This window comes from Electrophorus electricus, chromosome 1 (genome assembly GCF_041902795.1).
Source record: "Electrophorus electricus isolate QZ-2024a chromosome 1, ASM4190279v1, whole genome shotgun sequence".
NCBI classification, from domain to species: domain Eukaryota; kingdom Metazoa; phylum Chordata; class Actinopteri; order Gymnotiformes; family Gymnotidae; genus Electrophorus; species Electrophorus electricus.
In genome coordinates this window covers 7,098,721-7,119,595 of record NC_137497.1, presented here as the reverse complement: position 1 = coordinate 7,119,595, position 20,875 = coordinate 7,098,721, and the positions used below count along the sequence as shown (strand labels likewise).

At 48.6% G+C, this 20,875-nt stretch overlaps 1 protein-coding gene across 7 annotated transcripts in view; it reads right to left on the bottom strand.

Annotated features, from left to right (window-relative positions):
- The window catches only part of trpm3 (transient receptor potential cation channel, subfamily M, member 3), a 101,815-nt gene that overhangs the window by 9,044 nt on the left and 71,896 nt on the right, over positions 1 to 20,875 (bottom strand). For 4 of the 7 annotated variants that reach the window (XM_081710577.1, XM_081710588.1, XM_035526094.2 and 1 more), the window contains exons 9-21: positions 15,641 to 15,713; positions 13,032 to 13,132; positions 12,391 to 12,525; positions 12,020 to 12,070; positions 9,806 to 9,946; positions 8,369 to 8,398; positions 7,538 to 7,830; positions 6,886 to 7,114; positions 5,838 to 6,041; positions 4,351 to 4,491; positions 2,630 to 2,758; positions 1,474 to 1,725; positions 1,110 to 1,284 (exon numbers count right to left, since the gene is read on the bottom strand). In XM_081710577.1, the coding sequence (XP_081566703.1) occupies positions 1,110 to 1,284; positions 1,474 to 1,725; positions 2,630 to 2,758; positions 4,351 to 4,491; positions 5,838 to 6,041; positions 6,886 to 7,114; positions 7,538 to 7,830; positions 8,369 to 8,398; positions 9,806 to 9,946; positions 12,020 to 12,070; positions 12,391 to 12,525; positions 13,032 to 13,132; positions 15,641 to 15,713 (1,954 nt within the window). Of the gene's footprint in view, positions 1 to 1,109; positions 1,285 to 1,473; positions 1,726 to 2,629; positions 2,759 to 4,350; positions 4,492 to 5,837; positions 6,042 to 6,885; positions 7,115 to 7,487; positions 7,831 to 8,368; positions 8,399 to 9,805; positions 9,947 to 12,019; positions 12,071 to 12,390; positions 12,526 to 13,031; positions 13,133 to 15,640; positions 15,714 to 20,875 lie in introns of those variants that run through there. The other 3 variants (XM_081710591.1, XM_081710596.1, XM_081710603.1) reach the window with 3 other exon arrangements.

The following is a 20,875-nucleotide window of genomic DNA, read 5'->3' as shown; positions in this document are numbered from 1 at the left end:
GTTTGTATTTTGTATTCGTCCTCGAGTAGCAGCAGAGATCCCGTCGCATTTGTTTCTTAATCTAACCCTCACGCAATTATGGTGCCACGTGCGACTTTGCTAAATTCACCAGGTGCGCAACCAGTTGTGACCCTATAAAAGGTGTCGGACGGACATGAAAGCTGTCGAGTTTGTTCGCCGCTCCTCTTCGGATTGTACAACCTCCAAACCCCTTCAGGAATCGCGGCAGCTGGCAGGACATGCTGCTGACATGACTGAATCCTGTAAACCATTTTGTTTGCTGTCAATCTCGTGGTCCGACGGTGAGCGAGCATTTGCTGTCGGCAGTGGCGCGGTCGTGGCGCTTCCTGACTGCATTCACATCTTCTCCCAGGTTCTCCTGTGCTCCTGGCCATCATGTCTGAGGTGCCTTCCAGTGGTCATAATGATTCAAACTTCCGTTTACGTCTAAAACGGATAATAGTAAGGCCTGTGTGTTTCCGTCCTCATTCCTGATCAGTTCCCAGAGTGAGAGTAGCTTGAGCAGGGATTGGTCTGACCTCTGACCTAAGGTGAACATTTTTTTTCTCATCCATCTATACAAGTATCCATCCATTCTGCACCAGTGTTTTTTTTTTCTTTCTTTTTTTTCCATAAACCACCTCGTATCTGTCTCTGTGTGTGTGTGTGTGTGTGTGTGTGTGTGTGTCTACTGGTGTCTCTGAGACCCCACAGCTCCACTGACTCGTTAGGGACCCATGTTTCCATGAGCAACCAGCAAAGGAATGAAAGCACTGCCTCACTAATGGCTCCCTGAGACTTATTAGCACAGGCACTCTGGTCTGTCATGACAGCTCATGACACCGTTGAGTCATAAGCCGTCATGAGCTGTCATATATATATTTATATGCACTCAAAGGTGTCGTAAGTGTCATATATATATATAATTTCCTGGATCTTCAAATAAATTCTTAGACTACAATGTATATAATGTATCAAATATTTCTACAGGAGCCTGGGTGATCCAAAAAGGTCCCGTCATGAAACATATACAGCTGTAGCTTCCAGCATGTCAAACCCCCGTGGGCCCCGCTGTGTTCTCTGTTCCGCAGGAAGGGTGGCAGGCTTACGGTCGATCTGGTCGGCGAAGACCTCGCCATAGATCATCCAGTACGGCATGAAGAAGATGTTCCGCGCCAGCATCCAGGAGGGGTCCTCATTGGGGTTCAGGATGGCCTGTCTCGCCACCCCGAAGCTCATCAGGACCACCAACATGATGATCACAAAGTACATCATGTCAATCATCTGGGGGGTGAGAGAGGGACAGAGAGAAAGAGAGTGAGAGGAACCCAGTTAAAGTTACAAACAGCAAAAAGACTTCTTGCAACTGGACTACTGCAATTGTGAATGCAACAATACAGTGTGCTATGAGAAGGTTATCGACTGACTTATCGATCAATATTATTGATCAGCTGATGACATAAAAGGCCTCACCATCTTGCCAATCATCATCACGTAGGGGCCCAAGTATTTATTTACTCCGAAGATATCGAGCAGGCGGATGTACCAATAGATGATATTGACACAGTAGATGACCCGCCCATAACTCATGAGGGGCGGGTCCTGGAGGCGGAGCACCATGCCAATGGAGAAGATGAGAATGGCCATGAGGTCAGTGATGTTCCAGTATTCCTGCAGCCACACTTTCACTTTCTGCAGTATCTTACCAGGCTCCGACATCAGAATCTGTGTGTGTGTGTGTGTGTGTGTGTGTGTGTGTGTGTGTGTGTGTGTGTGTGTGTGTGTGAGTGAGTGTGTGTGTGTAAGTGTGTGCGTGTGCGCGTGTATGTGTGTGTGTGTGCGTGTGTGCGTGTATGTGTGTGTGTGTGTGTGTGTGTGTGTGTGTGTGTGTGTGTACATGTGAGAGAGAGAGAGAGAGAGAGTTACATATTTTAATTGGACACATTTTCTGGTTTATTCGCTGGCTATTTTTAATTCTTATTTCACAACTTGCATGCAGCTTTTTAATATAATAATTCACATTGTAAATTATGGTTTAAGAGTACATTGGGTTTATTGCCAGTAGGGGGCAGAGTCGGCCTGCATTTGAAAGCTAGGTAAAGAATACCACACACTCCAAACTAGCGTCTTAATCAAGTCTGCATGGAGATGCATGGAGACAGCCCAGGGATTTAGGGGTTCTAAAAAGGCTGGCATAGCACTCCATCTCGGCTAAAACGTCATTTTGAATATAGGAATAGCCAAATCGCTGCAGGAGGCAACACATCGGAATAGCCGTAATACAAATATTACTCTGTTATTAAGCTGAAACCCCACAGCAATGTGTTCGATCCATACCGGCCATGGAAAGAACGGACTGTTTCTAAAGCGAAGAAGCCCTGTGGGTTGGTGGGTCTCCTGAAGGTGGTAATGAAAATTCCCAAGCAAGGTAGTGGATGTGAGCTTCTCCATCTCTGCTAAACAGTTCCGCCTGTTCCTGCCCATTTCTAAATGCATTCTGCAGCTTCTCAAGTTCCTCCCGCTCACACTGAAGCAGGGAGGGCTGCGATTCTGCTTTGGCATTCTGCTCTGCTGGGCTGGAGTTGGAATTGTGTGTTCTGCAGGCTAAAAACCCCAAGGCCCCCCTCACCTCTCTCATTTTCTCTATGCCATTTGTGAAAATGTAGCCAATCACGATCCACTCCTGCGGTGAAGGCCAAAGGTCCATCTTCACCAGCACGATGTAGTTGAACAGCATCAGGTAGCCCACGTAGGCCATCTGCAGCCAAACAAGGGGACACATGGGAAATGACATCCTTTACCAGGAAGCCGTCAAATGCTGCAGCACTTGCAAGTCACTGGCACGCCAACCAAACCACCGACACAGTAAGCACTGCGGAGCACCAAACTTTGGCCCACTATGGAGGAAAATAAAGCAACAGACACATTTTCCCGCAGTGACTGTGGATTCTTCTGGAAATAACAGCGCGCATTTTACAAGTTATTACCTGGTCGTAACTTTGGTTATGACAGCAGAAGTCACTGTCTGTCACATCAACTAATTAAAAAAATGAAAGAAATCCCTGTTCCCCAAGTTCTTTGACTTCTTTTTTCAAACAAATGGCTAGTTCATGTTACTACACCTTTGCTACATGTACTGGCCGGCACAGTTCAGGGCCCCGTTTTCTAAAAAAGTTGGACACAACATGCAGATAAACAGAACTCACGGAGGATACAGTATGGTGCTATTTACCGCTACAATAACAGAGTACATGAAAGAAATACAAACTAAAGTCAATATATTTCCAAGGGTATTGGAGGGCCCCCCATTAAAGTGTCACAGGTAGTCAGGTCCACCATCACCCACTGTAACACTTACAGCATGTATTTAGAGTACATTCAGATAGACCAGAATTTCACAAAACAGGTTTATGTAAGGACATCTTGCCAATCCATTACTAATTGTGGCGCAGATGTTCCTGGTCCGGTAGGACAAACAGCCGTCTCTGTGTCCTTTGCCAGATATATGATGACCTTACGTGTGAACCCGGAGGTGTATTTTGGATTTCGGTCACTTAGAGCTGGTCCCCAGAGCCAGATTTAAATCCGGTGGTCGGATTTCTCAGTGCTAGGGTGTCAGTTTCGGATTAGGCCCCGCCCCTTCCCATAGAACGTTCTGGAACGTTCCCTCAGAGAAACGTGACGCACATAACGTAACCGCACGACGCGCTGAAGCTGTGTGATCTACGCCGCTTGACCCGAGAGAGAGAGAGAGAGAGAAAGAGAGAGAGAGAGAGAGAGAGAGAGAGAGAGAGAGAGAGAGAGAGAGAGAGAGAGAGAGAGAGAGAGAGCAGAACGTAGCAGCTCCAGAAAGAGGTAAGAGAGGCTTCAACTTTTGGGCTGATTTGAGTTGTGCAACCATGGAAAAAGTGCATTCGAAAGTTTATAGGAGGAAAAACAAGGAGCCCAGAAATAATAATGTAAAAAGTAATAATGAAAAATAAACTACCTCAGTCCATGAAATTCACGCTCATGATATTGCCTTCTGTGATATCGATTCGCTTTCTTCTCCGAAACGATGACGCAGAGACTCCGCAGTGCTGACTGTAAGGAACGTTACTCGATGACGACGGCTGAGGGCTCAGTGCTGAGAGAATCTGGTGCTCACATTCACTCAGTACTGAGCTGTGTTCTGTAGCGTGGCATTACTTTCTACTCATGCTTAAGTACCCTCTAACCTTAGCCCTGGAGGGCTGACGAACCTTGTAGCTTCGTGATGTGGTCATACCGTAACACTGTAACATAAATCGGCCAAAAAGCGGGGGGGACGGGGGAGGTGGGATCGGGCATCTCGGTCTCGGACTCCCTCACCGTGTGGAACCAGAACTTGACGATGGGGGCGTTGTAAAACTCATAGATCTTGCGGCCCGCGGGGATCAGCCGGTGGCGGTTCTGTGCCTGCTCCGCGGCCTTCTTGCGCGACGCTTCGGAGCTGACGGTCCCCAGCATGGCCTGCGGAACAGAGGCGGGGAGAGGTGACAGACAGCAGCAGTTTTAGATCACGGACCTAATCCGGGAAGAGTGTTCGGACAAACGGTGCGTGGAAAAGGCTTAAATGACGCTGCTGTAAAATGGAGAGAGAGAGCAGAAACTGAAGTGATGAGGCTGTAATGCTATTCCCATGTGTCCCTGGGACACATTCTTAAGCCGGGAGTGGGAACTCATTCTGATGGAGGACATGGCGTCACAATTGTATTGCAACCATTTATCTGTTTCAGTACTGGAACCTTTCGCGTCTGTAGCACACTACAGCCCAGTCGGCCTGCCTCTCTGCTCCAGTACCAGAGCACTGAAACCAATCAGAAATCTGCAAAAACTCATGGAGACAGCGACATTGTCCAGGCATGTAAAATTGTCAATTTTTTTTTTTTTATCATTGAAAACCTGTGTGTAGCACATCTGTGAGTAATTGGCACTGCAATACAATTTTCACCCTGTCGTAACCTTTATAAATCTTCGATAGATTCATAGTGGTAAGTGGAAGGAAAAACATCAGCTCCCCAAGCAGAACTGTGCAGGTTAGCACAACGACCGGGCGATGAAGTCACTTGCTGGAGGGCTTCCTGACATCTTGGCGCCCTCTGGACTTCATTACCCATAAGTCATTTGTGCTGACCTGTTGCTTGAATGCGATCATGACAGTCATTAGGAAACAGAAGAGTTCAGATGGCAGCTGTTTGTGTGGCTCGTGTGAATGGAGAGAGGATGTTGTGAGGGAGCTGTGCTTTCTGCACAAGCGTTTGCACAGAAGGTTTTTTTGGCTATGGAGGAGTAAACAGAACGCAGTGGGGGGTCGGGGGGGGGGGGGTTGTGGGTGTCATCGCACTGGACATGCGCATGGCGAGACTGCGTGAGCGAATCAGGAACAGGCAGCGAGCCGTCGCGGTACAGTACCTCAGACGAGACCGTCGCTGCAAGGAGGAGACAGCGAGAGGACGAAGACAGACAGGCAGACAGACAAAGAGACCGACACGCGGGCGGACAGGCAAGCGGACAGACGGGCGGAGACACGCTACAACTCCACGACCACACGTCTTCGCTAGGACAACGAGGATAGGGGTAAAGCACGGAGGAGAGTCAAAGAAGGGGTGGGGCATATTATTTCTAGGGGAGGGGCATGTTATTTAAAGGGGAGGGGCCAGGACTTTGGGGGGTAAAAAAAAAAAAAAAGGAGAGGCCAAATTCTGGGACATTACTTTTTTTTCCCGCCAGCGTTGCTCGAGTGAGTGTGTGTGTGTGTGTGTGTGTGTGTGATTGCCTACAGGCTAAAAGAACGGAGCTAAGGTGGGTGCTCTCACCACGGAGTTGTACTGCGCCTCACAGTATGCCCTTACGGTGAACTCCATGTCCTCATCGTCCTTTTCTTTTGCTGCTTTGTCGGCCTCGTCCGACTCCTTCTCCTGCAGGTAGGCCTCCTGCTCCTGAGGAACGTACGACATCTCGTCCTTGTTCTTAAACTCCAGGCTCAGGATGGACGGTGGCAGGAGGAGGCCGAGGATCACCTGGAGAGGACGAATCACGCAGAAACGCGCACACGCGCACTTTTATTTTATGTGTCAGCACATAAGGAACAAATAATAATGACACTTTTCATTGTGTGCTATACTGGCTAAGCCCCCTATAAGGATATTCAAATGGCTACTGATATTGCTTCAACCCTTCGGACGTTACTGATGAGGTAAACACGGAGCTTGAGTAGCGCATGATCTCAGACAGAGCTGTACACCCTCCTACACTCCCGGGAAGCCCTTCAACTTTGCTCTGCCATGAAAAGAAAGACAACCAAACAGATGGAACGACGATCCGGGTGGAGAAGAGAGAAATGGGAATCTGACAGCAGTTTGAGAGTGCGGGGCGAGATCGGCTCCGCGTCCTGCGTACGTAACACAGCAGGACGTCTAGCAGGGGTTTGAGAGTGTGGGGTAAGATCGGCTCTGCGTCAAGAAAACAGGAAAATCTGTAGATAAAGATTATATTTAAATCAAGATAGCAGGTGCTATTGGTTATATCACTTTATTTATTATTAAGCTTTGACTTCTAAGCTTACTCACCTATTCTATATTCAGTTAATAAAAACAAACTCCCTAACCCCCCCACCCAAAAAAAACAAAACCCCAAGCACTATCCAAAACTTGAATGTAACCCATTAAACCATTATTTGTCCATTTAAAGTGCAGGGTTTAGTACAGATCCCCATTGGATTATAATTTCCTGATGGTTTACTATAGTTTTGGTCCAGTTTTACTCAGTGGGTACTAGATGATCGGGCGTAGGGTCGGCACCTCCCGCTATTCTGTCTGCTATGCTGTGCTTCGCCCCTTGCCCCGCCCGTCGCGGCCGCCTGACCTTGAGGCCGGAGTTCTTGCGCATGCGCAGGCGCCCCATCCACATGTCGGTGAGCAGCATCTGGCTGCAGGTGTGGGCGATGAAGTCGCGGTGCTTGGCTGCCACAGCCAGCTGCAGGCACGTTGCGTTGCTCCAGTTCTTCAGCTCATAGGTCAGCAGCTTCATGGCCATCTGCTCATCCTGCTTGTACGACTGGTCCAGGAGCTCCACAGCCAGCTGCCCGAACTCCCTGGGGTGGATCAGGGCCAGAAGTGCATGCAAACCCACACACACAAAGCACACGCACGCCCACAAGCGTACGAACACGCAATATGTAAAAATGGCCATGTTAATTAGTCTGTGCATATATTTCAAAGGGTTTTCTTTAAGGCAGTGTGGCCAATCACCGTGTCTTTTTATGTGATAAACCTTTGGTACTGGTTCATCTCTCAACCCCTCCCTCTCCCCAAAGAGTTACAGTTGAGACTTCTAGATAAGCACATGACAGGCTAGTGACATTTGCAGTTTTTATTGAGTAATAGGCCTTAAAAAAAATCCCAAATAAAATATTGGTGCTACCAAAAAATGAGGCTGGTGTTACCAACAGGTAAGGGTGGTGTTACCAAAAGATCACGCTGACGGTACAGCCAAAAACACCTCGGGCCTCGGGCACCTGGAGTTGTGGTTGAGCTCCTGCGAGATGTCGTCAACCATGTCGTTCTCCGAGGCCTCGTGCGCCATGGCCTTGCACAGCTTGCAGGCCACAAGCGCCTTGGCCATGGCCTCTTCACCATGCTGCCAGAAGAACAGTGCCATCTTCTGCCTCTTCAGCAGTACCGCCCACACCATCAGCTCGTGGAAGGGGAACAGGAAGTGGTTGATTTCCGGGTCATCCAAATCGATGTCCACCTCCTCCTCGCGCTTGCGCGTCGTCTTCTGGCGGCCCCGGCGGATCGGCATGTCGTCCTGCGGCACCGAGGCGTCTAACGGTTACTCCTCGGCAGACGTGATCACTTGATTCACGCCGAGCAAACGGACCTAAGATCTCAGAGGAACCCTCAGGCCCAAATCTGGTCCTCTTTTTCAATAAACAATGTCACTTGGGTGGAGAATTTGAGGCAAACATGAGCCAGTGGCAAAATCTATGCAGCCACTCTGATGCAGGACACAGTGAAACTCTGTTCAGAGATTCAACATGCACAAACTAAAATACTTAGTCATGACTAGTAGGGGGCACAGAGTAATTTCAGGTGTGGGGCGAAATTAGAGAAGAGCCGCAAAGATGTGCGGAATGTTTAATATCTATTTTGTAAACATTTCTGTAGCCATGCTCGCTCGCAAAACGTCCCCGTGATCTCTCAGCGTATGCTGTGTGGGTTGGCATTTCAAAACAGTGGGGAATATTATTACACAGCTCCTAGCATGGCAAACAGGAAGAGTGGGCATACAGAGAAACACACACACACACACACACACACACACACACACATGCACACACACTCACCTCCATCCCAAGCAGCTTCAGGGCCTTTGGCTGTGAATAACGACAACAGAAAGAGGCATTTTAGGAACACGGCCAGATACACACTCGGCATTCGTCTGCATTTTTAAGACCTCCAGAGGGCACGCAAATGCAAAAACACATGCTCGCTCTCTCTCGCTCTCGCTCTCGCTCTCGCTCTCGCTCTCTCTCGCTCTCTCTCTCTCTCTCTCTCTCCCTCTAGGCCCTTCTTAGGGACTTTCGGTGATGGTGTGCGTCTGCGCACGTGTGTGTGTGAGGGAGCATGCTAAAGCGAGGTGCAACTGTCGCGTTTATAGCGGGGTGTGTATGCATGATGAGCCGGCGTGTGCGCTGGGAGCTGACGAAGGAGGAATGTGGAGCAGCTCCCCCGCCACGTTTGCTGCGCCTCCTGTCTATTTTAGGCCTTCAGCATTCGTAAAAACCTGCGCGTGTTTGTGCTTGATGCCGGTGTGTGTGCGCGCGTGTGTGTGTGTGTGTGTGTGTGTGTGTGTGTGTGTGTGTGTGTGTGTGTGCGTGTATGTGTGTGTGTATGTGTGTGTGTATGTGTATGTATGTGTGTGTGTGTGTATGTATGTGTGTGTGTGTGTATGTATGTGTGTGTGTGTGTGTGTATGTGTGTGTGTGTGTATGTGTGTGCGTGCGTGTGTGTGCACGCTCGCGCACGTGTCTGCATGTATGCCTCACTGAAAGAACAAAATGTTCTTGCGATCCTGATGCAGAGTAAATGTACACACACACACACACACACACACACACACACACACACACACACACACACACACACACACTGCAGCTATGTATTGGGTCTTCTCCCTGTCATCTTCTACCCCTCTGCTCCACGCCGCTCCACCCCACCTCAGGCCCACACGCTGCTGCTGATTTACCCGCCGACTCTAATCGACACTGTGATCCACCGTGAGGGGAACTGCGCCCAATCCCCCATCCCCCCCCCCCCCCCCCCTCTGCTAAGGCATGCCAGCTTTTTTTTTTTTTTTTAAGCTGTGCACTCGTAAGCGTGCCAAAGTGTAGATAATTCTCTCAGCGCTCGATCTCTGATCTGCGTTGGCACCCTTCCTTTCTCTTCCAGGTCCACCAGGAGAACGGGTTTCGTCATGTGTGGGCGCAGCACCGGGGGGTGGGGTGTTGGCTGGGGGCTGGGCTCTCGGCAGGCTTTGCGGACGAATGTTTTGAGAGCCTAAACAAATCTCTACTACTTCTCTGCAAGGTGTATTGTGATTTTAGGGTGTTTTGCATAACCGCGGTAACCGCGGTATTCCCTGAAAGCAAGCTCCACATCTTTCTTCCTGGACGGCTCTCATGGGCTCTCAGAGTACACTGGTCGCAAAAAATGTTAATGGAAACCAACTCGTTGGACTCATTTCATTGGACTGAGTCAGTTCGTATGTGCATAAATCTTACCCTCTTAGGGCCGAAGAGATTGTGGTAGAGAGTTCGAAATCTCTTGCGCGTGTAGTTGCAACGATAAGCTCCACCCATCAGGTACTCGATGACCAATCCGATGTCAATCAGACTGATCCGGTAGTCAGGTGGAAGGTTACCCTGGAGATGAAGAGATTATTCATGGCGAGACTGCACTCTCACAGCAAGAGATGGCTAAGAAGTAGAAAACAAGACATCGTTTGTACACACACACACACACACACACACACACGTTGCTAAAAGGACTATGATTCACCTTGAGGTAGATCCAACTCAACCCTGGATATTCTTGCTTGGAAAGAACACACAAGGTCAATCAGACAAAATGACAAGGGGCGGGGCTTCAGTGTCGAACACGCAAACACCGCACTGACACGAACCAACACCTCAACAACACAGATACCCTAAAACACACACACACACACAAAAACACCAGAACACAAATACCTTCTAGTACACAAATGCCCCAGTAGGGGCGCACACACACCGCGCGCGCACACACACCGGCACCCAGCTAAAGGCACAAAAACCACACACAAAAACAAACCCCAGAACCCAGCCGGCTAGAAGCCCGAAGATGGGGGTAGCACCCGACACCAGACCAAGCAGTGCGTTCACGGAAGCCCCAGACCTGAGACGGTGCCTCCAGGGGCCGGACGGGACTCGGTGGTAAGGAAAAGGAGGGAAAGAGAAAAAGCAGGAGAAGGGAGGATGAACGTCGCAGCGGAGAGACGGAGGGAGATATGTAGGAAGAGGATAGCTGAGCGTAAACAGAAGATGTGGCTCACACTTCTATCGATGCTTCTCACACATGCCGCCTCTCTCACTTTAAGGAAGCTGCTGGACTTGGCTGACACTGAGACCCCAGGAACAAATGAACCCTTATGCTGTTGAGATACAAGACTTGTGGCCATGCGCCACCGAGTTACGGTACCATCTGAAGTCTTCGCCACGTCGGGGCGATAACGGTAAAGATGCTGACCACCAGGAGCCTGCCCTGGCGGATCGCGATTTACCCACAATACCATGGCACCCGGTGAAGAATGAGCAAAGCTGAATCAATACCAGTGGTTTATATCATCGCCAATCAGTTCACTACGGGCTTTATTTCACGATTCAGAGACTACAGCCCGTCTGTTGGCAATGCCTGACTGATCAGCGATCAGTTTTCTAAACAGGGCACTGCTGTGAGCAGTGGTAACTCAGTGGTTAAGGTACTTGACTTGTAATCAGAAGGCTGGTTCAAGCCCCGCCACTGTTGGGCCCCTTAACCTTCAATTGCTCGAGTTGTACTCAGTCATCATTGTAAGTCGCTTTGGATAAAAAGTGTCAGATAACTGTAAATGGTGGTTGGATATTTTTGGGTGGAGGTAAACCACGAACCCAGTGACTCCGACCACACCGCTGTGACGCCCTCATACCAACGCAACACCTGTAACCACACTGCTCCCATGTTAGTGTGTAACTGATGATGACGAAGGTGAAAGACATCTACGCGAAAGGTGCAACAGTAATAACACACTACTGAGTGCAGGTGCAAGTTGTGTAGGTGGTAACAATAAAACAACTCGGGAGTGCAGTTATATAATATGACTTATCTTACATCATGGTAGATACATTTTACTGTGAAATCTCTGCTTTTTTTCTCAAGGAGTCAAATTAACAGGGAGACCAGTGTGTGCAGCTGATGTCAGGGTCTCACCCACTCACTCACAGTGGATACTCCAGTCCTAAGAAATGCCTACCAAACTAGCAACTACAGAAGGATTAAGTGAAAAGTTTTTTTTTCTAAAGTCTTGGCAATGAGTTAGTAGTCTAATTAGGACAGTGAAATCATTCTCCCACACCGTGAGAGGCCAGAAGCTGGAGAGGAGAGAACAACGGGGCTCGCACTCTGCCGAAAAACCGAGCGCGAGTTGAGCAGGAAGGGCTTGCGCGCAGATGGAGGAGGCGTTTAATTGGGTGGCACCATCCTTCAAGCAGGGACTGGAAGCTGTCAAGCTGTCTAGAGAGTGGGGGGACTTCCTTAAATGTGCAACCTAATCTGTGTGGTTCTATCACCTACTCACACACATGCGCACTCACACACACACACACACACACACACAGACCCGAACAGCCAGAGACTCTCTCCCTTTCTCTCTCTCGGGCTGTGCACGTACGCCGCTCACGCACACTTGCACACGTTGGTACCTTTTTCACATCTCTGACGAGATGGTACAGGGTGTTGGAAGGTCCGTGCCTCTGTTAAACAAAACAAACACGTGACACGTTAACCACCAGCCCAGGGAGGAGAATGAAGGCATTAGCATATCTTTAGGAAATCCTGCCCTCAAAGTCTAAACAGGAAGATAATCCTTTGCCGTCACATTAAATGATAACTGAGCGCTATCTGGCATGCACATGCTAATCTGATAGGCGCCTGGTTAAGCTGGATATCTCAGCTGTATAACACTCAGGTAGAGCTGCTTTGTATAGAGCCAAGTAGCTTATTGAAGCTAATGAGATGCTGTCTGGTGCTGAGTATATCTGCGGCCGCATCGCTTCGGGGGTTGCGGCGTTACTGTGTTGTAGAGCTCCTCCAGCCGGGACAGCGTGAGGAAGCGGTGCATGCTAACGCCGTTCTCGATCAGCAGCTTGACGAAGTCCACGCGGTCCAGTACCAGGGCGTCCAGCATGGCCTGCTCCAGGGAGCCCACCTGGGGACCAGCACAGAGCACAGAGGCTGGGTGCGTCGCCACGGTGGCCGGTTTGGGGGGGAGGGGGGGACTACGTACGGCCGTGGTAAATGGCTGTGTACGTTATGAACTCAGATCATTGGAAACGATTGAACTCGAGGTGATTCACATGCTAATGATGTAATTGATAAAACTGCGTACGTATAAACCAGAGCATGATCATACACTCTAGACCACATATACAGAAGACTAACCAAAACTAGGGTGGGCTGTGTGTGTATATATATATATATATATATATATATATATATATATATATATATATATATATATATATATATATATATCATAGTTAGCCCAGCCACAAAATACTAGTGGTGCAACATTTGAGTTCATTATTTTTTCTTCACTTTACAAAAATAAACAAAGAAGAAATGGGAGCGTTATCCAAATCACTAGTCCAAATGTAAATAACATGCTGGCATAATGGGTTCATCTGTTGCTGTTCGTTTGGGATAGGTTCTCACCGGCCACTGCTGTCCGTAGATGAAGATCTGGCTGCGGGCGATGTCCACGCGGTTCCAGGCCAGAGCTAGGCTCAGCTGGTCAGGGGCAGACGCGTTGGCACCTGAGGGCGGACAGGAAGAGCCCTTGGTCAAGCCGGACTGCAGCCAGCTGGAGCGAAGGGATATATCGGACGCGGCTAGCGGCAGGAAACGGCCCAGGCCGGCGAGCATCTTCTGCGGAGGCTGTGGACTAGGGGAGTAAACGCTGTGTTTTGAAACTTGAAAAATATTGACATGTTATTTCAAATTCCTTCATTCTAATAAAATGAGGGAATTTCGGTTTTTCGCGATAGGGGTCGCTTTAACCTGTTTTTATATCTGTGACGCGGTATGCTTTCAGCTCGGCCGCATTCAGTCATTTAAGATTTTAAAAATTGTGGGGGTTTTTTGTTGGTTGTTTTGTTTTTTATTTTTACCAGCTGTTTGCCATCTGTTTCATTGCTTTTCGTTATTGTTTTTAACTCGCCTTCGTCATCTCGCCTTCCTTGGCTGTCCCTTTGAGAAATCTCCTTTGCCACTTTAAGGGATCATTACTTTATCGTGAAGTTCGGTAATCGATCCCTGGCAGTTCTGACGTTTTGAATCAACGCGACATATAGACCTTAGTACCGTAACTCACCCAGGCCCTGCAATCTGACACAAGCTCCCTTTTAATACAGTGATAAAATGAAAGACAAGGCTGTTTATGGGATATTCATGAATAATAAAACACTTGTTACAAAATCGTAATATTTGATTTGCCGCATTAAGTTTTATGTTACGAATTGCCACAGTAATTGCTTTAGCCCAATATACAGCATTGCGCTTAATTCCAAAGGGAGGCGCACCCTTGAAAAGCCCCACGACAGCCTCTTCTGTACCAAGCGAGAACGCGTCCCTAACCTACCGGAGGTCGTGAGGGCATACGGGACAAAAAGTGAAGAACCAGGCCGTTACGTACGTGGCAGCGGCCTCGTCGCCACGTTAGATCATTACTGCTTTTTGGGGAGCCGTAACGCTGGAAGGAAATTATGGCCCGTAGTGCGTAGGACAGAGCAAGGCGGCGGTGAGTGATTACACACGTACGATCTAACCGGTGGGCCGGAGGTCTCACTGTAATTAAAAGGAAACTGGCTGCGGGTCGCGCTAAGAACGGCATATTCAAGTGTGCGAGGCCCACAGGGAGGGTTTCAGCTCAGGAGAACTTCAGCAGGAGAACTTCAGCTTCAGCAGTTTGGTTTAACTTCCCGACGGGAATTCGGGAAAACGCTGACACGGGCGATCCTGCGCTAACGGCACAGCTGGACTGGCAAAACTCTGAGGATTATATAGGATTGAGAATTACAACTAGATTCAACTGAGCACAGCACGCAAAATAATCCAAACCGGGAGAACAGGACGCACCAGCGATAGTGTGAGCTAACGTCCGGCCAGATGCAAGTAGTTTGGGCTCAGAAGTTAAACGTCCACTTTAAGATCTAGTTCCGGCTGCTTGGATTTGCTCGTTAGCTCGAACAGAATTAGAATGAATTCATGAAATTGACTGGAAAATACAAAAACATGGCAGGAATTTTTGACCTTTCACCTCAAAATTAGCATTTCATACTTACCAACTAAAGCCTATTCAATCAGTACTAAGGGTACAAAGCTACAAAGTCGATTATTATGTCTTATGATGTGTGTGAGACGTTTAAATGGAAGGCTTTTAGCTCGGCTACGTGTGCATTGTTTTACTCGTACAGTGAACCCACACCTTCGGAAAACAGAGGGGCTTTTAGATAATGGTGCTCATTTTCCAGGAGCCGGTTGCTAACTGCAGCGGGCGGGTTGTTCGCAGCTGTTCTGCCAAGCTCATTAAGAGCATGATGAAGTTAATGAGTGAGAGAAAAAGAGTGAGACACAGAGAAGGAGAGAGGAGGGGGGGAAGTGGGTGACAGAGAAGGAGAATGAAGCAGAGAGAGAGAGAGAGAGAGCAGAGAGAGAGAGAGAGTGAGAGAGCAAATTGCTCTTCAGGTGCTGGGTGTGAATTATTCAGGAGGCTGGCCACGTCTCTTGAGGGATCGTGCCTGCAGTGTTCCCAGATCCTGCTTCCCACGGATTCCGTTCTCTCTCTCTCTCTCTCTCTCTCTCTCTCTCTCTCTCTCTCTCTCTCTCTCTCTCTCTCTCTCTCTCTCTCTCTCTCTCTCTCTCTCTCTCTCTCTCTCTCTCTCTCTTATTCGAGAGCAGGGCCCCAAGAAGGGAAGGTAGCGGCACACAGGTCACGTTCAGAGGCCAAGACCTCTGCACCCACCCACGCCACAGATCTGGGGCTTCAGTCGCAGTTTGTTCAGGTCGTAACTGTTGCTCACCGTGGCATGGGAGTTAAACGTGTGCTCGCGTTTACATCGGGTCTCACAGCAGTGGAGTGTGGTTTGGACTCTGTGCTGAGAATAGACAAAGGTGAGTGGCTCAGAACTGTAGGGTCTCCATTTAGCAGTTTTGAGCCCAGTCACCTGAGGGTGTATAGTGCTGTCCTCTCCTGCACGTGTCCTTAAAGTGGTGGAAAAATATCTCAGGTCTCACGTGTGAACAGAGACATACACACACACTACCTTTCAGTAAAGCTGTGAGGATAGCCAGGTCAATATCTTGGTGGCCTTCTGAACCCATCCGGAAGACTGTGATCTGAGAGAGAGAGAGAGAGAGAGAGAGAGAGAGAGAGAGAGAGAGAGAGAGAGAGAGATTGAGTTAATGAAATACACACTGACTGATGCATCTGACACAGGCTTGTAATATCATCAGAAACTCACTTTTTGTGTTATTTTACGGCGTCTTATGCATGGGAAGAGAAACTGTTGGCGTCGGTGCGGAAGGCGGCGCCGCGTGAACCGGGCTGGAGCGCCAACTGCCACGGAGAGTGGAACGTGCGTGGGACTGAGAAACAGCTCCTGTCACGTTTCTGCACAGGCGCACGTGAAGGGCACCTTGCGCACGTGCCTCGAATTCCTGAGCGGCCCGGGCCGCGCGTCTAACCACGCTCTGTGCGGATTAATCCGCGTCCCGCTCAGCGAAGACCCCGCACGTCTCCGGGGCCAGCTGGAGCTAATGAGGTGATCCGTGGAAAGCCCGATTGGCAACGGGGGCGTCGGCCATTTCCATCCTCTAAACGGAGCATGAAATGAAGGCGCGCTGGGGAGGAGGATGGCTGTTTGGGCGAGGCAGGAACGAGGAGAACACGTGCGAGCATGTGTGTGTGAGGAAAAAATACAAAAGAGAGCAAGAGGGGTGTGGATGAAGGTGAGCCAGGCTGTAAATATGTAAATATGCAAACGAGAGAGAAAGAAAGTGAGAAGAGAGGAAATGTGTTCGTGAAACTTAGATAAATTGGCTGTGATTGTATCAACGGCGCTCATTCCCTCTGCCAAGAGATACTAGTAGAGAATAATTACTCTTGTGACCATTACTAATGACCCCCTGTGTTTGGAGGTGACCTGAGAGACAGAGAGAGTGTGTGTATTCTTTCAGCCACTGCAACATGGACCTTTAGAAGCTCTCTCAGGTTAAGCATTTTCCATCGCAACCCGCTCATCGCTGCAGTAACACCTCTGTGCATGTGCACACGAGCGCATGAGAGAGACCCCAGTCATTAGCCGTCAGCCCCTTTGACTTTTACCTTCTGATTAGTGTCACGTTATCCGACTTTCTGCGCCATGAACACTCGACGCGCTACCTTAATCGGAGAGAAATTAGCACCGCCGCCTTGCTAATGCCCGTGGGGTGGGGGGTGGGGCCCACAGCGACGCATGCCGGCGTATCGATCACGGATTCAAGCGCTGACCCGCGGGACGTCACGGGACTAACGAGGCCGCGCGCTCGTCTGGGGACCTCTCGCGCGGCGTGAGTTTTTGTAGCCGTTAAAGGCCCAAACAGGAGCGCACGCGCTCGCGGGCCTTGTCCTTTGTTCTTACAATGTGGTCACGATCTGTACATAAAGCACAAATCACAGCCAGTAATGTCATGGATAACAACGCACGGCGAAAATTGCCGTCAGAGGGAGGGTGAAATGTGTAATGAAGGGGATTTGTGGAAGGCGGTTCAAAGGGAGTTTTGACTGACTCAAAACTGAATGACGGAAAAATGGAGGTTTTATATTGTGGACTGGAACAAACATTTTAATAAACACCCCAACGTATTTGCTTGTGAGTCTTCATCCCGGAAAGCCTCTCAAATTACACAAGTGGTAATAACAACATACATCTTTATTGATCTGCTTCATTTAATTCTAACTTTAAATCAGGAATAATTACAATGAATGCAGATGTGGCTTTGAACATAAGACTTCATTAACCTTTTGTTACCATAGTGCTGGTGATTATAGCTGATCTTTTTTTTTTTTCTTCCAATGTGGATGTAGTACAGTATGGAGTTTACTGTGTGTGTGTGTGTGGGTGTAGTACAATGTGGGGTTTACTATATGTGTGGATGAAGTACAGTGTGGGGTTTACTGTGTGTGTGGGTGTAGTACAGTATGGAGTTTACTATATGTGTGGGTGTAGTACAGTGGGGTTTACTGTATGTATGGGTGTTGTACAGTATGGAGATTACTGTGTGGGTGTAGTACAGTGTGGGGTTTACTGTGTGTGTGGGTATAGTACAGTGTTGGGTTTACTGTGTGTGGGTGTAGTACAATGTGGGGTTTGCTGTGTGTGTGTGTAGTACAGTGTTGGGTTTATTGTGTGTGGGTGTAGTATAGTTTAGGGTTTACTGTATGTATGGGTGTAGTACAGCATGGGGTTTACTGTGTGGGTGTAGTACACTGTGGGGTTTACTGTATGGTTGGGTGTCGTACAGTGTGAGGTTTACTGTATGTGTGGGTGTAGTACAGGTTACTGTATGTATGGGTGTAGTACAGGTTACTGTATGTGCGGGTGTAGTACAAGTTACTGTATGTGCGGGTGTAGTACAAGTTACTGTATGTGTGGGTGTAATACAGGTTACTGTATGTGTGGGTGTAGTACAGGTTATTGTATGTGTGGGTGTAGTACAGGTTACTGTATGTGTGGGTGTAGTACAGGTTACTGCATGTGTGTGGGTGTAGTACAGGTTACTGTATGTGCGGGTGTAGTACAGGTTACTGTATGTGTGTGGGTGTAGTACAGGTTACTGTATGTGCGGGTGTAGTTCTGCATTACCATAGTGGATCTGGTTACTACTGTGGTTGAATTTAAACATGAATCACTTGGGCATGATGAAGAAAATCACATTCATCTTCATTTAGCAGAAACTAAATTCACTAAATTCACACACACACACACACACACACACACACACACACACACGCACGCACACACACACACACACACACACATACACACACACACCTGTCCGTCAGGAACTACACAAACATACCACAACCACACACACACACACACACACACACACACACACACACACACACACACACACACACACACACACACAAACATACACCTCTAAGTAAAACTATATGCACCCCTAGCTGCATGTGCATGTCCCTATTCTCATCAGCAACCATATTTCATATCTCATTCATTTTTGTTAATTTCATTCATCCATTCTTCCATCCATCTATCCATCCCACTATAAATCCCTTCCTTAATTAACCCCACCGTTAGTTGCATCTCCAATAATTGATCATGATTGATCAGACTGTCCCTAAATCTTTTTCTGTTTCTTGTTTTCTATCGAGTGCTGTCACATGCTTTCATGAGAACCTCAAGGTCAACAGAGGTCAATGAATTATGAGAAATTCATTCAAAATACTCGAATGTTTTTGGTGTAAAAACAGCCAACCCAATCAGAATTTGTGATGACTACAGCTCAGAAGGAGGATGTGAGATGTGAATATTTGCTGGCCATTGGTACGTAGGCCTGACTAAGCCAGTCTTTAATCAAACACATGTAATTAATGAATTCCGTGTGTCAATGGAAAAACCACTTCAACCAATAAAAGTCACTCTGGGTCTCAGATAAATGTTCCTGGGATCTTCTGGAGTCATTCTCCCAGTTTGTGGGTCACAGCCCCATGAGAAACGCTGTTGCCTTCACCTTCCACATCTTTTCTAGCTCTTCTACCTCATTCATCCATCCATCCATCCATCCATCTCCCTCTCCCTCTCATACTATAGTAAAAGATGTAGAGAGATTCAAAATTGCAGTGGGGTACAGTTTTCAGAAAAACAGGATGTTTTGACTACCTCTCTCTCTCTCTCTCTCTCTCTCTCTCTCTGTCTGTATATATATATATATATATCTCTCTTACTAATTATTTCTAATAAATAATGCACACTGCTGCTAAGTAATAGAACATAAGGAGACGCTCCAGCCACAGGACGTTTTTGCTCCGTGGTGAATCTTTTAAAAAGCGACCGGGCGGTGAAACCGTTTCCTCATCTTGTGTCCCACTCGCTCTTCCGAGGAAGAGAATTCCGCAGTGACTGCGTAATTAACCGCATTCACGATACACACACACGAGAAAACACGTCGGGGTCCGCTCTGGAGAGGGGGTGGTAGGCATTGCTGTGCATACTAACATACTTGCGGAAACGCTCACCAGACCCGCAAGTAATTGACGGAGACAAATGTATGTTATTGCTGCCATATATGCTACAGCTGCGCTTATAAAACACTGTTAATTGCTGTGAATACAAGTGGATGGGAATGTTGTATGTTTTTACTTTATTTTTTAATACCAGCACTGAGGGGTGGGGTGGGGTGGAGGTGGGGGGGCAGACGCGTACTCAGAGAGACGGCCACGTTTTGACAGCTGAACGTCCAGCTGACAGCTGACCGAGTACCCTAACCCCATTCGCCCCCCAGAAATGTGAGTTGCCTAGTGGTGCACTAAAGAGTCTCAAAGAGGGATGAGGAAGAGGATGGATTCTTCAGGAAGCACTGCCGCACGTGTCCGTGCGCGGGCTTGGACCGCGGTTAACGTCTGCGCACCATCGTCAGACAAATGAGCAAAGGAGAAGGGAGGATGAGAGAGAGAGAGAGAGAGAGAGAGAGTTCTCCCTTCCATGCCTGTCAGAGTGATGAATGGAATCATCGCTCCCGCGCCGCGAGATCCCCGGGCTTCCACAGAGCGGGAGATGGAGAGCGGTGTGACATTCGAAATAAGGACGGGCTGATCCCAACGTCGTGTCCTTTGGCAGCTCATTTCTGCGGTTCTCACATCCAGCCACCGAAATGCACATTTGTCCCAATTATCGGCGCCGATAGGCGCGGGAAGGCGGCGGCAGGCTGTCGAGAACGTTTCACCCAAACACTGGAGCACCGCCTGTGACGCCCAACGCCGGACTCAACCCCCCTCGCGCCTCCGTAACTGCCCCCATCGCGGTGACCGGCTTGGAAACCAACACACACACACACACCGGGCAAGCGCCTGCCCGCCGAGGTTTCGCCCTGAATTGCCTTCCGGGTGTCGCACGAAGCGAAGGATTCGCCCCGCCGCCCCGATCCCCTCGCGCGCATGCGCACAGTTGACTTGGCGTCCGCGTGGCATCCGCATATGTAAGAAATTACTGACCCAGCGATCCGGTCCAGCCACGTACGCGTGAGCCTCTTTCCATTTTCCATGTTCAGATTTCTTAATTTTCGATCCTAATTTCCCCATAAAGATTGGTTTGTTGAATATATTCGCAACACAACAAACAATCCAACACCGTCAGAGAGAAGGGGTGCTTTACACACAGAATCTCTTATTATCAGGCAATTTAGTCTTAGGATAACCTTGTCTTTTGAGAAACGCCCGTGGGCATCAGTATTGTAGTACTATACTAATCAAATTGGCCGATTTACGGCATCTG